Here is a 12929-nt window from a genome sequence, read left to right on the forward strand (position 1 = left end):
GGGGCACGCCGGGAGATGAAGTCCCTCTGCCGTCGGCTTCGTTGTCACCACCCTCGACTCGCACAGCACGCCGGGAAATGGAGTTCTCAAGACCTCAGAGTAGCTGACCGCTGGGGGCGGGGTGTGACGGCTCGCGCTGCACACCGGGAAATAGAGTCCTGGGTAATGTCACCCGACTCTGCCAAAAGCCAACTTGGAAGCACTTTGAAAAACATAGTCAGAGCTACACACTCACTACACAGAGGCAAAAGCAAGTCCCTTAGGGTATTTCAGAAATGAAATCTTAGCCACTCCAATACTGAGCGTCATTCAAGCCTAATGCACACCGGGAAATAGAGTCCAGCCACCCGCCTAGTCTTTGGGCGGTCGGTGACTTCCTGCACGCGTGCATTCTGGGAAATCGAGTCCGCACCCGTGATTACTTAGTACTCCGGTTGTGAGGCACTCTGGGAAATGAAGTCGTCACCACGCCCTCACCGCATTGCAGGTATAGAACGGTTGATAAAGCACGATAGGAAATGAAGTCTCAGGTGGTCCTCAAACCTTAAGTAGGTACTGTAACTGGAAGGCATAGGATAGGAAATAGAATAGGCATCGTGCTCTCTCTAGCCAGTTAGCGGCGTCGCAGTTCCTTCCGGGAAATGTAGTCGACACCAAGAGTTAAGCGCGTCGCTTCTGTGAGTCTGGTGTCTTCTGGGAAATGAAGTTCAACACTGCCTCACCATTGACGAAGCGGAGGGGAGCTACCAGCAACCAGAAGCATGCTGGGAATAATCCACAGTGGACTCTGACTTTTCGTGAAGCTAAGCTCTGGGGCTTGGTGGGAGCTGTAGTCTAAAGGGAGTACAGTGGCTGAGAATGTAGGTGAAAGGTTAAGAATGACAGTTCCCAGGGGGAAACTAATGTGTTACAATGTCTCCTCTGGTCCCTAGGACTAAGACCTAAACTGATAATTGAGTGCTGGAAAAAAAAAAAAAAAGTCCCAAGTGGCCACATAAAGAGAAGAGAAAAAGGTCGGCTTGCATTCTCAAAGGATTTAGTATTGTAAACAGTCCAGACCGTGTCTCAGAACATCTGTTTTCGGATAGTCTACCTTTCCCTACCAAGAAGATGAGCTGCAAGATTTAAAGAGAGAGAATTTCTATCCTGAACCCCAACTCAATTTTTTTTTTTTTTTTTTGCGTCTACCCTCTTCCTAAATTACAGGATTCCAATGACACAAGAAGGAGCTTCAGCTTTCCTGAGTATGAATCTCCCGTTAACCAATTAATACCCCGGGAGATCGCTCCAAAGTAGGAAATACACTGTCACCACCACCACCACCACCTCCACCACCACCACCGTGAGGTAGGGGTGTGTGTGTGTGTGTGTGTGTGTGTGTGTGTGTGTGTGTGTGTGTGTGTGTATCAGAGACAGAAACACAGAGGCAGAGATCAAAGTGCTGTCAGCTCTCCTGCCTCCGGAACGGAGTCTCTGTGCTCTACTTTACTCGTAGCCTGTGTTCCGTCTAATTGTTAGGGCTTTTCTGAAGCCTAAAGTCTTGTCACTCGGTCATTTGCTGACTGTGGACAGGGAACGCAGTCTAAAGACTACGTTATCCAGAAGGCAAAGCGCGTGTACTTCCGCCCTCTCTGCACAGCCTCCAGACTCTTCACGCTCCATTGGAGAGGGAGTTTCTGGAGTACCGCAGTCGAATGGTGGCTGCCGCCCTCTGATGGCTGCTCAGAGTTGAAAAAGTGAAGTCAAGCCCTAAGGTATAGGAGCAAAGAATCTCACTAGGGTGTGTGTAGGAGGATAGAACAGATTATTTAACCGCCGGAACCCGTGAGACCTCCCGTGAGGCCTTGAAAGCTGAGGCACTGGAGGGCAAATGTCAGAGATCTGTGAAGTGTTCCCTGAGCATCTAAGAGAGTCCGAAAGATGTTTGGAGAATTGATGGGGATCCATGAAGAGATGAAAGACTTTGATAGGCTATGAGCAGTGCAAAACAATTGGGGCATTATGGAGAAATCCCAAGGGGTATTTGTGAAAGGTATGAGGGAAAATCTCTAGCAGCCTGTATTAGTGGGGATGGCTGAGAAACGCAAGGAAGAGACTTCGGGAGAGTCAGCTGTGTAGGTACTTGGGAGGAGGGCTGTTGCAAATGGGATTTTAGTTGGAATGAATTCGTTTGTAAAATGCGAAAGGTCCGCGGAGGATTTTCTGGTTGGAAGCAAAGATCTCAGGACCAAAGTCATGTGTCTTGTTTATGTTTGAGACCAGGTGTCATGGGGCCCAAACTGCCCTCAAATTCACTATGAAGCTGAAGACATCTTCCTGCCTGCCTGTATTGTGCTTGGGTTACCGACTAGTACCACCAAGACAGTTTTATGGTGTTGAGAATTGTGTGCTAGGCAAGCACTCTACAAACTGAGCCGCATCCATCCCCAGCACACACACACACACACACACACACACACACACACACACACACACACACACACACCCCTTTAGTTCTAACATTTAGGAGGCAGAGGCAGGCAGAATCTCTGAGTTCAAGGCTAGCCTGGTCTATAGAGTTCCAAGGCTACACAGAGAAACCCTGTCTTGAAAAACCAAACTGGGAGAGCAGCAGTGAGGAGGAGGAGCCATAGTTCTGGACCAAGGCTAGCCTCAAACTCACAACAATCCTACTTTAGCCTTCCCAGCATCCAGGAGGACAAAGGCAGGAGCCACCACACTAAACTCGGGCATCTTTTTGCAGGAAATGTTCCAGACCTCCAAATGGATTTAGGTGGGCGATTAAAGACTGGAGGAGCTGCTGTTTTTAAGGCCAAAAAGCACCCTCTGACATCCCACACGGCCAGAATCTGGGTCGACAAGTCTGATTAGATCATGACCTGTCCTCTGGAAGGGTTCTGAGGCTGAACGCTTTGATTAGAGTCACATGATTAGAGGTGCTTTGAAGGCCCAGCGGTGACTACACGTGCCTTTGATCCCAGCAGGCTGGGGCAGGCAGATCTGTGAGTTGGAGGCCAGCCTGGTCTCCTTGTGTGAGTTCCTTGACAGCCAGAGCTACATGGAGGAATCCGGCCTTTAAAAAATAAATAAAAATAAAATAAAATAAAAAAACACAAGACTTTGAGGAGTTCTGCTGAGGGAGGATACTAGCCAGTGCTGCTTCTTTCTTGCAATGACAACATCCGCCTTTCTGTATCACCCCACTAGCAACTCAGCTGCATCTATGTTGCCAGGAGATATGTCTCATCCCAACTTCCAGAAATAACCCAGTGGTTCCCACCCCAGGGAATGTGGCTTACATCACCCAGGAGAGGGAGCAGTTGCCCACAAGCTGCCACAGGCGCCTGTTTCCTGCCAGTCTCCCGGTCCTGGGCAGCAGAATCCTGGAGCACCCACTCCAGGGTTCACACACACTGACATTTCAGTGCAGGGGTGCGAAGCAGTTGCCAGCTCCATGTCCCGTCCCCCTTGGGGCTGCACAAGGTGGAGTCTTACAGTGAAGCAGTGGGCCTCAAGTCCCACTCTTTATCTCTCAGCAACTGTATGGCCTTGAGGGAACCCCTTTCCCCTTTCTGGGCCTAGGGCATCACACCTGCACTGCCCAGGTGGGGCCTGTATCCTCCAGCAACCAAAGCCTGAATTCTTCCTGATTGTTTTATCTCCTTGAGGACTCAGCTCTCCAAACTCCTGGTTTCTTAGCTCTATACGATCATCATCATCATCATCATCATCACCATCACCATCACCATCACCATCATCATCAACCAAATTCCAAGATTCCAGATCCTTTGATCTGGACTGGGACATCTTGGCATTCCACTGGAAAATCCAGTTAAGACATTAGATTAAAGGGCCACTTTTATTGAATAGCTCAACTCTTAGGTCCACAGGCAAGTTTAATGAAGGCCTTTGTTGTTGAATGCTTAAGGAACTAAAACGACGGGCGGGGGCGGGGTGAGTGCACGCAGGCCTTTTAATCCCACTACCCAGGAGGCCCAGGAGGCCGAGGCAGGTGAATCTGAGTACGAGGCCAGCCTGGTCCAACAGAGTTCCAGAACAGCAAAGGCTACACAAAGAAACTGGCTGGCTGGCGGGGGTGGGAACCTGAAATGTTTACCTTGCACAAAGCAGGTCAGTCACCATCTTAATGCAACAAATCCCTCTCAAACCCTGCTAGGTGGGAGGGAGGCTCGGTGAGACAAAGACTACCAATTACTTTCCAAGGTTCCTTTAAGACATAAGTTTTATTGGGGCTGGAAAGATGGCTTGGTGGCTAAGAGCACTTGCTGCTCTTGCAGATGACCCAGGGTTGGTTCCCAGCACCCACATGTCGGTTCGAAACCATCTTTCTGTCCTTCCAGGACATCCGACGCCCTTTTCTGACCATCTTGGGCACAGAGCACATGATACATGGATATGCATACGGACCAAACGTTCATATGCATAGGTATAAATTTCTTAAAATATTTTTGTTAATGTGTCTGAGTAAATGTATGCCAATTCTGTGTGGGTGCCAGAAGCTGGATCCCCTGGAACTGGGGGTGCCAACTGTCATGAGCCACCCCACGTAAAGTACTCTGAAATGAACTGAGGTTCTCTCAAGAGTGGAAGCACCCTTGAACACAGAGCTGAGCGGCGCTCCAGCCCAAGGGCTGCATTTCAAGACACTCCAGGCCTCCGGGTCCAAGGCTCCGAAGCAGGATCACACATTTCCCTTTTACATGGTCCAGGCAGGCCATAACCTTAAACTTCCTAACACCAGTGCTGGGGGGATTACAGGTGTGGACCACTAAAGCCTCTTCCGTACATTTTGAGGGAGATGAGCAAGAAGCTGGCCTTGGTCCAAAATACACGACCCTTCCTTCCCTGGGGCCCTGACGGGTGTGGCTTAGCAGCCAGAGCTGGAGGGCAAATGCGATTCAGGTAGGAGAGCCAGGAACAGCAGGGTCATGTTAAGGGTCCAAGAGGCAGATGAGATAAGGAACCAGTCAAGGAAACACAAGACTAGAGAAAGCCAGAAACCTTAATCATCCGCTCCGAGGTTTGTGACATCTGAAAGTAGGCCAGTAACTCCCCAGGCCTAGCTGACCTGTTCAGGTGGAGTCAGACCTTCTGGCCACAGATAGAAGCAGGTGTCTAGACCTGTCCAGAAGCAAACCAAGTCTGTGTTGATACTGTGGCTGTACCCAGCACCTAGGATGCATTACCACATGCAAAGGTCCAAAGTTTTATTGTTTTGAATACATTCTCCAGCAGCCCCCTCATGTCCCACCCCACCCTCCATTCCCAATACAGAATAAGGCTTGACCAAAACCCTCCAGCCCACCCCTGGGGCCCCAGCTGGGAGGCAGAGAGGGGCTTCCAGTTTGGTTTTGAGGGACCCCCCCTTCCTGTCCCTTGACCCACCTGCCCATGGGCCAGACCTAGGAGCAGCTGGGAGTGGGTGTGAAGGGACTGGACTAGTACTGGGGTGGTGTAGGGAACAGGCACTTGTAGAGATTTGTGGCCCATAGGCGGCACCCCTCACCTTCCTCTGCCCCCCACCCCACCACCCCCCACAGAATTTTTGGTTTATAAAATTTGTCCCTCCTGCCTCTGCTGCAACCTTATGGGGTATAAGAAACCCAGGCACTCACAGCCCCTGGAGGGGCAAGGAAGGCAGGGTTAGGGCTGGGGGAGGGGCACGAGGGGGGGAGAGGCAGGACGAGGTAAGAGGCAGAGAAGAGGGAGGGAGACAAGGCTTTACTTCCTACGATTGTAATAAAAAAGTTCCTGGGTTTTAAGGCCAAAGCCTCTGTTCAAATAGAAATCCCCAGAATGGAGGTGCCCCCCCTTTAAGACCCCCCCTCCCACCCCCCACCACCACTTTGCCCAGAACTTAGAAACCCAGAGAAGAGGAGATTAGCCCCCAGCTCTGGGCACCCACCCACCCTACCATTAAAAAAAAAATTCAAAGTTTTATACAAAATGTGGGGGAGGAGAAAGGGAGGAGGCAGGGAGGAGACTAAAGAGAGCTGCCCTCACCTCCAGGGCTGGGGGGGGGGGGGTTAAGGCAGCAAAAGCTCAGGGGGAGTGGGGTAGTTGGGGGTGGCGCACCGGGCCCTTGCCCACGGCTCTCAGGAATCTCGGTGCTCCAGGGAGAGCTGGGCTGTAGCGTGCTGGAGATCAGAGCTCACTCGCCGAGGAGTGAGGGGTCCCCCAGGCTCCCCAGGGCCCATGTCCCCACGCACCTTCTTGTCCTCACCCTCATCCTCAGGGCCCCCAGAGAGGCACCCGCCCCCCTCCAGGCGACAGTCTTCACTCCAGCGCCTTTTAAAGCGCAGTTTAAGAGGCATGCACTGGGCTGCCCCTGGTGCCTCTCCAGGCTCTGGCTTGGGGGGAGCGGGTGGGGCACGGGGGGTCTTGAACACCTCCCCATCTTCCTCATCTTCGTCACTGATGTCAGTCACCTCCACCTCCTCCGACTCGCCCTCTGAGATGGGTTCCACCTTAATCTGGGGTGGTGGTGGCGGTGGGGGGGCTAATGCGCCTGCCCCCTCGGCCAGCCCACCAGAGCCACTACCATCACTGCTCTTGTCAGTGCCCCCTGGAGCCTTCTCTCCAGCTGCCCGCTGCCGGCGTCCTAGCGGGGGTGGCTGCAGCTTAAACTTGAACGGGGATGAAGAGGAAGAAGAGGAAGACGAGGCTGAGGAGGGAACCGGCGGGGTCTCCGGTGCCATGGGCGGCAGTGGGCACTTGTCAGGGCGCTGAGGCTGGGGCACCACCAGCCCTGGATAGTGCAGGAAGGCGCGGGGACTGAGGTGGTAGTTGTAGACGCTTTGGGTGTGGGCCTGCAGGTACCGTTTCATGTCCTCCGGACTGAAGGAGAAGTGGGAACCCCCCCCTGAGCCACTAGGGCCCCCGCCACCACTGGGGTACATAGGACTCAGCGTGGGTGAGGGTGTGTAGGCCAGGTGGGTGGGAGTCATGGGCAGAGCTGGGGAGAGTTGAGGGGGTAGAAGGGAGCCAGGCCCAGCCAAAGGTGACACAGGGAAGGGACTTAGGGGTTCAGGACCACCCCGAGGCCGAGGATAGACACGGAAGACACCAGGATCATGTGGGAGGCGGGCCAGCGGGGGCCCTCGGAAGGCACCCAGCTCCGGAGGGCCAGGTGGTCGTGCCCTGGGGTCCTCCCCCAGAGGCTCCTCCAGCTCTGAGGTGCCATCACTGCAGTCGCTGACAGAGCCTCGGCCCAGGCGTCGAGCAACCACAGCGGAGAAGAGAGAAGAGGACGATGAAGAACAAGCTGGTGGAGAGCGGGGATCCTCGGTGGGGGACAGCACCTCGGAGGGCGTCGAAGGAGGGAAGCGGAAATGGCTGCCGCCCGATGGCACTGGAGGGGCACTCTGGGGAACAGCGCCCCCTGACAAAAGGAAAGAGTTGCATCATGATCTCCACTCCACTCTGAACACAGCAAGACCCACCTCTTCACTCCCTTCATTCAGGCCACTCGACCGACCGACCGACACTCACCGGCCAGCCCCACATCGATGAAAGGGTAATTAACCAGCACCAGTTTGTTGAAGTTGAACTTGTAGGTGAACCGTTTCCCCTTGGTCTTGTGCAGAATGCGCTTGTTATAGTAATAGCTGTGGGCATAAAACACCATTGGAACGTGAAGCTCCCCTCCAAAGGGCCCAGGCGCCGTGATGTGGGGCTGGCTGTCACGCATAAAGGGCAGCTCATAGCCTCGAAATCAAGTAACCAAAGAGTGAGGACCACACCAGAGCACCAGCGATCACTACGTCTCTCTGCCTGGGACACCTCTGCATGACCTATGGGTTCACAAGACAGCCAGAATTTGCCCTTGTTCACACAGCTAGAGGATCTAACAGAGCTAGCTAGACATCGAACCCAAACCCTGTCCGCACACACCAGGAATTTCCAACCATGGGGACCTGTCACCTGTCCTCTGGGGCCCACAGCCCCTTCTCACCGCAGGGCCCGGCTCAGCTTGTCGTAGTTCATCTGGGGTTTGCACTTGCGGACCCCCCAGAGTCGGGCCACCTCATCAGGGTCCTTGATGACAAATTCCCCGTAGTCTCCCTGCCAGGCGATGACGCCCTGGTACTCCTCTTTCCGAAGCAGCTCCAAGATAAAGTGCCACAGCTGGATCTGCCTCGAGCCAGGGGATGACTCCGGCTTGTAGGCCCAATCTGGGAAGGCAAACCCTAGGGACAGGAGACAGGGAGTTGCCTGGGGTCAAGATGCCAAGGTGGGGTGTCTCTGGCTTCTACCCTGGAGTTTACGATCTGCCCCACCCCTCAGACTTCTACCATTAGGAAAGCCCTCTTTCCTCAGCCAGATGAAGACCCAAATCAAAGAGTAACAGTATGTGCATCTGCGTGAGGGGGCTAGACAGGAGCTGGGAGGAGGGGAAGCTGGAGCAGACTCCAGCGACACCGGGAGAAACAGGAAACCAACGGCGGCGGGTCCCGGGGCCAGTGCCAGGGGGCCAGGCACCAAGCCAGGATGGCGGGCAGGGCTGCCAGTGAGGGAGGGGGAGGGGCAGAAAAGGGTACACGTGGCCAGCAGGATGAGGGCATAGCCCCCTATGTGTACCCCAACTTCCATTCAAAGCTAACAGTGCCCCTCAGCGTCTGTGGTCCTCTCCTCAGAAACATATGATCTTTCCTCTCAGGTTATAGAAGCTCCTACTCCCACCCAGGACTGGAGAGGATTTTTTTTTTTTAAAAGGACCAGGCCGGGTGGGGTGGCTGGTTGACGATGAGGTCAGCGCTTGCACACACAGAGGCTTCTGTCTTCCCTTGAGAGTGAAACCCAGACTGTCTGAGAGGCCCCCCCAACCCACACAGCAATGTACCCTCTGAACCATAATGCCCTCCTCCCCAAGTCCACCCTTAGGACCTGGATGGAGGGGACCTGGCCCAGACAGAGCCCAAGCAGGCTCAGAACTGTCATCTCCTTGCCTCTTCTGTCTTCTCATTCTCTGCTGACTCCCAGCCCACCTGCTGGCCCGCCCCCAGCATTAACCTTGGGTGGAGGTTGGTGGCGGGCTGACTTGGTCCCAGGAGGGGGTGGGCAGCCTGGGGTGGGGGGGCTGCGGTTGTTGTCATTTCCCAAACCCCCGGGTAATCAGGGGCCATCAATAATTCAGCACTAGGCAGCCGGTAATGGAGGGGTGGGAGGAGGGAAAGAGGAGGAAGGCAAGGAAGGGGGGAGGCAGATGAGGGGCCCTGGCCACTATAGAAGGAAGACCAAGGTATATGGTTAAAAATGGGCGGGGTCCAATTCAAACAGAAAAGCAAGCAAGACTCTGTGCAAGATTCAGCCTCCCTAAAGCCTCAACCTCAATCTGAAATCCAAAGGTGGTTCCTTTGCCTCCTTCAGAGAGCATCTTCCCCAACGAGTAACTCAGCATCCTCTGCACAGGCAGAGTCAGTCGGTGGGTCTGTGGAACCCTGGGCCTAGGTAAAGTGATGGCCTGCTCAACGCTCCCCACCTGGTCCATAGTCCCATTCAGAAATCCCCATCTCAAACCAGTCAACCACTGCCAGCTTCCAGAAGAGGACTTCCAGCTGTGTAGGATGCTGGGCCCAGAGTCCAACAGCAGCAGTCCTCAGCTTAGCAGTGACAGCCCCTGACAACCCCTTGCACGGACCCCAGCGTCCATAGCCTTATCCTTCTCTTGGGAACCCAGGTGTTCATCGCATTATCTTTGTCCTGATATAGAAAACCAAGGTCCCGGAGTCCCCTTGGGGTCCTGAGGTCTTTGGGAACCCAAATCATCAAGTCACCCCTCCATATACCCTGGAACCACCTCCAAAAAAAAACTCCTGGCTCCCTTCAGGGCATGAAGCTCTACAATTCTATCTCAGTTCCAATCTGGCTCCCTGTCCCAAGAGGGGGGCTGAAGCCCCTAACACATCAATGTGGAGGTGGAGGGGTGTACTGACTTCCACCCTCCCCCCAAAACTAAAGCCACCCTTCCCAGCCCACCAGCCCCAGCCTCCGTGTCCCGGTAACCAGGCAACGTGTGTGCAGCGACAGTCCTGGGAGCGGGGGAGCAGGAGGCTAAAAATAAACTTTGCAGAAGAGAGGGAGTGAGAGAGAGAGACTACATGCAACACAAAGGGAACTCGGAAAGGAGGTGGGGGGGCTCTGGAAAGGCCTCAAGCCCGCATTCTGGGAGCTGTCCCAGGCCCCCTTGCTAACCTTCTTCCCTGAGAAACACCACCCCCAGGGCCTGGACCCTGGTTGCTACTTCTGGCAGAGACCCCTCCTCATGCCAGGCCCACCCAGCACCACCCCAGTACCGGCTTTCCTCATCGGACACAGCATACACGAGGGCCTGTTCCCAGCTTTGGGGAGGGGACGGAGTGGGGGTGACGTCAGGGTGTCTCAATGGGGCTCTGTTCCCCAGGCCTTGGAGCCAGGAGCCAGGCACGGGCAAGGAGACCATGTGTGTGTTGTATACGGGTCCACGTGCTTAAATCACGGAAACACCAGCTCTGCAGCAAGAAAGCTTGAGGGTGCAAGACCTCTCCAGCATGGGGGGTCCAGAGAGGCTGGAAGAAAGCAGCTACACTGAAAGAGGGCTCCAGAAACGCAGACAGGGTGTAGAGGTGGCTGCAGACAGGAAGGGCTATGATGGCTGGGTCCCAGAAGGCACACCTGGATATCCCAGACTGTGCAAGCCTGGGTCGGGGCATAAGTTCTGGGAAACAATCCCCAACTCAACATGACTGCCTAAACTTTTTTATGGGAATATAGGGGTCAGATAGGAGGGGTGGTGGTTGAGGAAAAATACGTCTGCCTCCCGGGGGGCCTCAACACCTCCCCCACTCCAGGCAGACCTCGATGGCGCCAGAGCCGGGAAGAAAACAGGAAGTGGGAAACAGCCACGGCGGAGCAGAGAAACGCCGGGATGGAGGATCGGATGGAAGGGCGAGCAGTGGCCGGCAGTCAGGAGAAACAAACCGACCTCGAGGCCGTTCTGGTCCCCCGCCTTCCCATGAGAATCTACACATGACCGGGACCCCAGACAGGGTTGCAGTGGCCTTACAGGTCCCGTCAGGCCAAGGCCCGTAACATAGAGGGAAGACAAGGCGGGGTTGTCTGAGCGCCTTGGTCCCCTCCCCGGGTGAGGCGAGGCTCCTGCTGCCCCCAGGGCCCCGCAGCCCCGGAGCCTGTGAGAGTCCGGGAGTGGGGGACTAAGTGGGACGCACGTGACTGACCCTACGGCACTGCGCACCCCTACCCCACCCCCGACCCCCTCCTCAGCCCCAATCCTCTGGCGCCTGAGTCCTGCTCCGAGCCCTTTAAGAGCCGCCCCCACCCGCCGAGCAGGGAGGTGGGGTGGGTGGGCCGGTCGGGGCACACACCCGCACATAGGAGCCGGAGCCGCGGCCGCCGCCGGGGGAAGGAAACAAGTTTGAACAGCGGCGCCCGGCCCCCTTCCCCCTCCCTCGTCCCCGCCCCGGGCCGGATTCCGACGGGGCAGACGGGCAGGGGGCGGCGAGGCCCCCTCCCCCCCGCGCGCCCGGGCGCAAAGTCCAGCCTGTGCAAGCCCGGGGGCGGCGGGGGAGGGGAAGGGGGAAAGTCCGAGTGGGAGGGGGGGGTTAATCCTGCTGCCCCCCGCCCAGCGATCGGGGGGGGAGGGGAACCCTGGCCCCTTAAGGAGGAGCAACTTGGCGGGGAAGAGAGGGGCGGAGGGAAAAGACGGCCCGCTGAAAGAGGCGCAGAATCGGTGAGGGGGGGAAGGACGAAGAGAGAGCCTCTGCATCCCCCCCCCATCTTTCCCACCCTCCTCAACTCCCAAGCCTCCGCCCGCGTCGGAGGAGAGTACCCAAGTCTCCCCTGAGCCACCTTAAAGCCGCGCGTTCTAAGGTCGGAAACAAAAAGTTCCTTTTTCGAACGTTCGGGCTGCGCTTTGGAACTTTGCGACTCAGTCCGGGCGGGGGAGCGAGGAGACGGACGGGGGAGGGGCGGTGCAGCCCGGACCCCGAGTCCCGTGTTCCCCACTCACGCCCAGCTCCAGGCCATCCCGTATCCCGCTCACCGGGTGCTGGGCACGCGCCGCCGTGAAGGTCACGGGCCGGACCGCGCAACGCAGAACCGAGCATAGCGGGTCCCTATGCAGAACCCCCACCTCGCCCCGCACACGTCCCGGCCCCCGGAGTGCAACGTGACAGAACGACAGGGAGGGGACTCTGCCACCCCAGTGATCCCGGGAGAACCCAGGTTGCCCGGTCCGGGCAGGGAAAGAACAGCACCCGCAGCACCCACACCATTCCGAAAAGACCCACGGAATTGGGGCTTCCAGGCAGCACCCCAGCTCGCGCCGCGAGAAGCAACAGGTCTCGAGTGCTTGGGGGTCCCCAAGAACTGGGTATCAATCGGGCTCCCCAGAACCCCTTCAGCCCCCACCCAAAGTTTTTCCTCCCGGTTTCCCGGGGCAACAAGTCTCCCCCACACGTGCTGCCCCCGCCCCCACCTGTGTCCGCTGGGGTCTTCATGCTGGGGGGCCCGGGGCAAGGCGCCCCGACTCCGGGCCGCTGCTCCAGGCGCCCGCGTTGCCCCGTCCCGTCCCGCGCCCGTTGGGACGCCCTCGCCGCCGCACCCGGCCTCGCCTCTCAGAGCCTCTCCCCTCCCCGCCGCCGCCTCCCGGGTTAATATCGCACTCCGGGGCCGGGACGCCCACGCCCCCCGGCCGGCGACGTCACCACCGCGTCGCCATGGAGACACTGTGCCCGCCCCCTCCCGCGCACTCACACACGCTTGCCGGCGCGCAGCCACTGAGGACCGGTCGGCTCTAGGCTTAAAGGGCCCGCGCGGCGGGGGGGTTGGGGGGGCGGAAGGGGAGAAGAGGGCAGAGAGGGGCTGGGGGGTGGTCCTGGGGGTCACGACCCTTCTTGGAGTCTCTAAGT

The 12929-nt window shown here is 56.8% G+C and overlaps 1 protein-coding gene and 1 long non-coding RNA gene across 2 annotated transcripts; one reads left to right on the forward strand and one right to left on the reverse strand.

Annotated features, from left to right (window-relative positions):
• The first annotated feature begins 165 nt into the window (after positions 1–165).
• Positions 166–4322, forward strand: LOC134482971 (uncharacterized). The gene is made up of 3 exons (XR_010059751.1): positions 166–487; positions 1207–1347; positions 2744–4322. It is a non-coding gene; the product is annotated as an uncharacterized LOC134482971 (long non-coding RNA).
• On the reverse strand, positions 4226–12679 carry Erf (Ets2 repressor factor). Its single transcript, NM_001170335.1, has 4 exons — positions 12497–12679; positions 7976–8210; positions 7513–7628; positions 4226–7402 (listed from the first exon to the last, which is right to left on the reverse strand). Exons 1-4 carry the CDS (start codon positions 12516–12518, stop codon positions 6117–6119), a joined length of 1659 nt encoding a protein of 552 aa, NP_001163806.1. The 5' UTR covers positions 12519–12679; the 3' UTR covers positions 4226–6116.
• Between the last annotated feature and the right edge of the window lie 250 nt (positions 12680–12929).

The sequence above is a fragment of the Rattus norvegicus genome, chromosome 1 (assembly GCF_036323735.1).
Source record: "Rattus norvegicus strain BN/NHsdMcwi chromosome 1, GRCr8, whole genome shotgun sequence".
NCBI classification, from domain to species: Eukaryota; Metazoa; Chordata; class Mammalia; order Rodentia; family Muridae; genus Rattus; species Rattus norvegicus.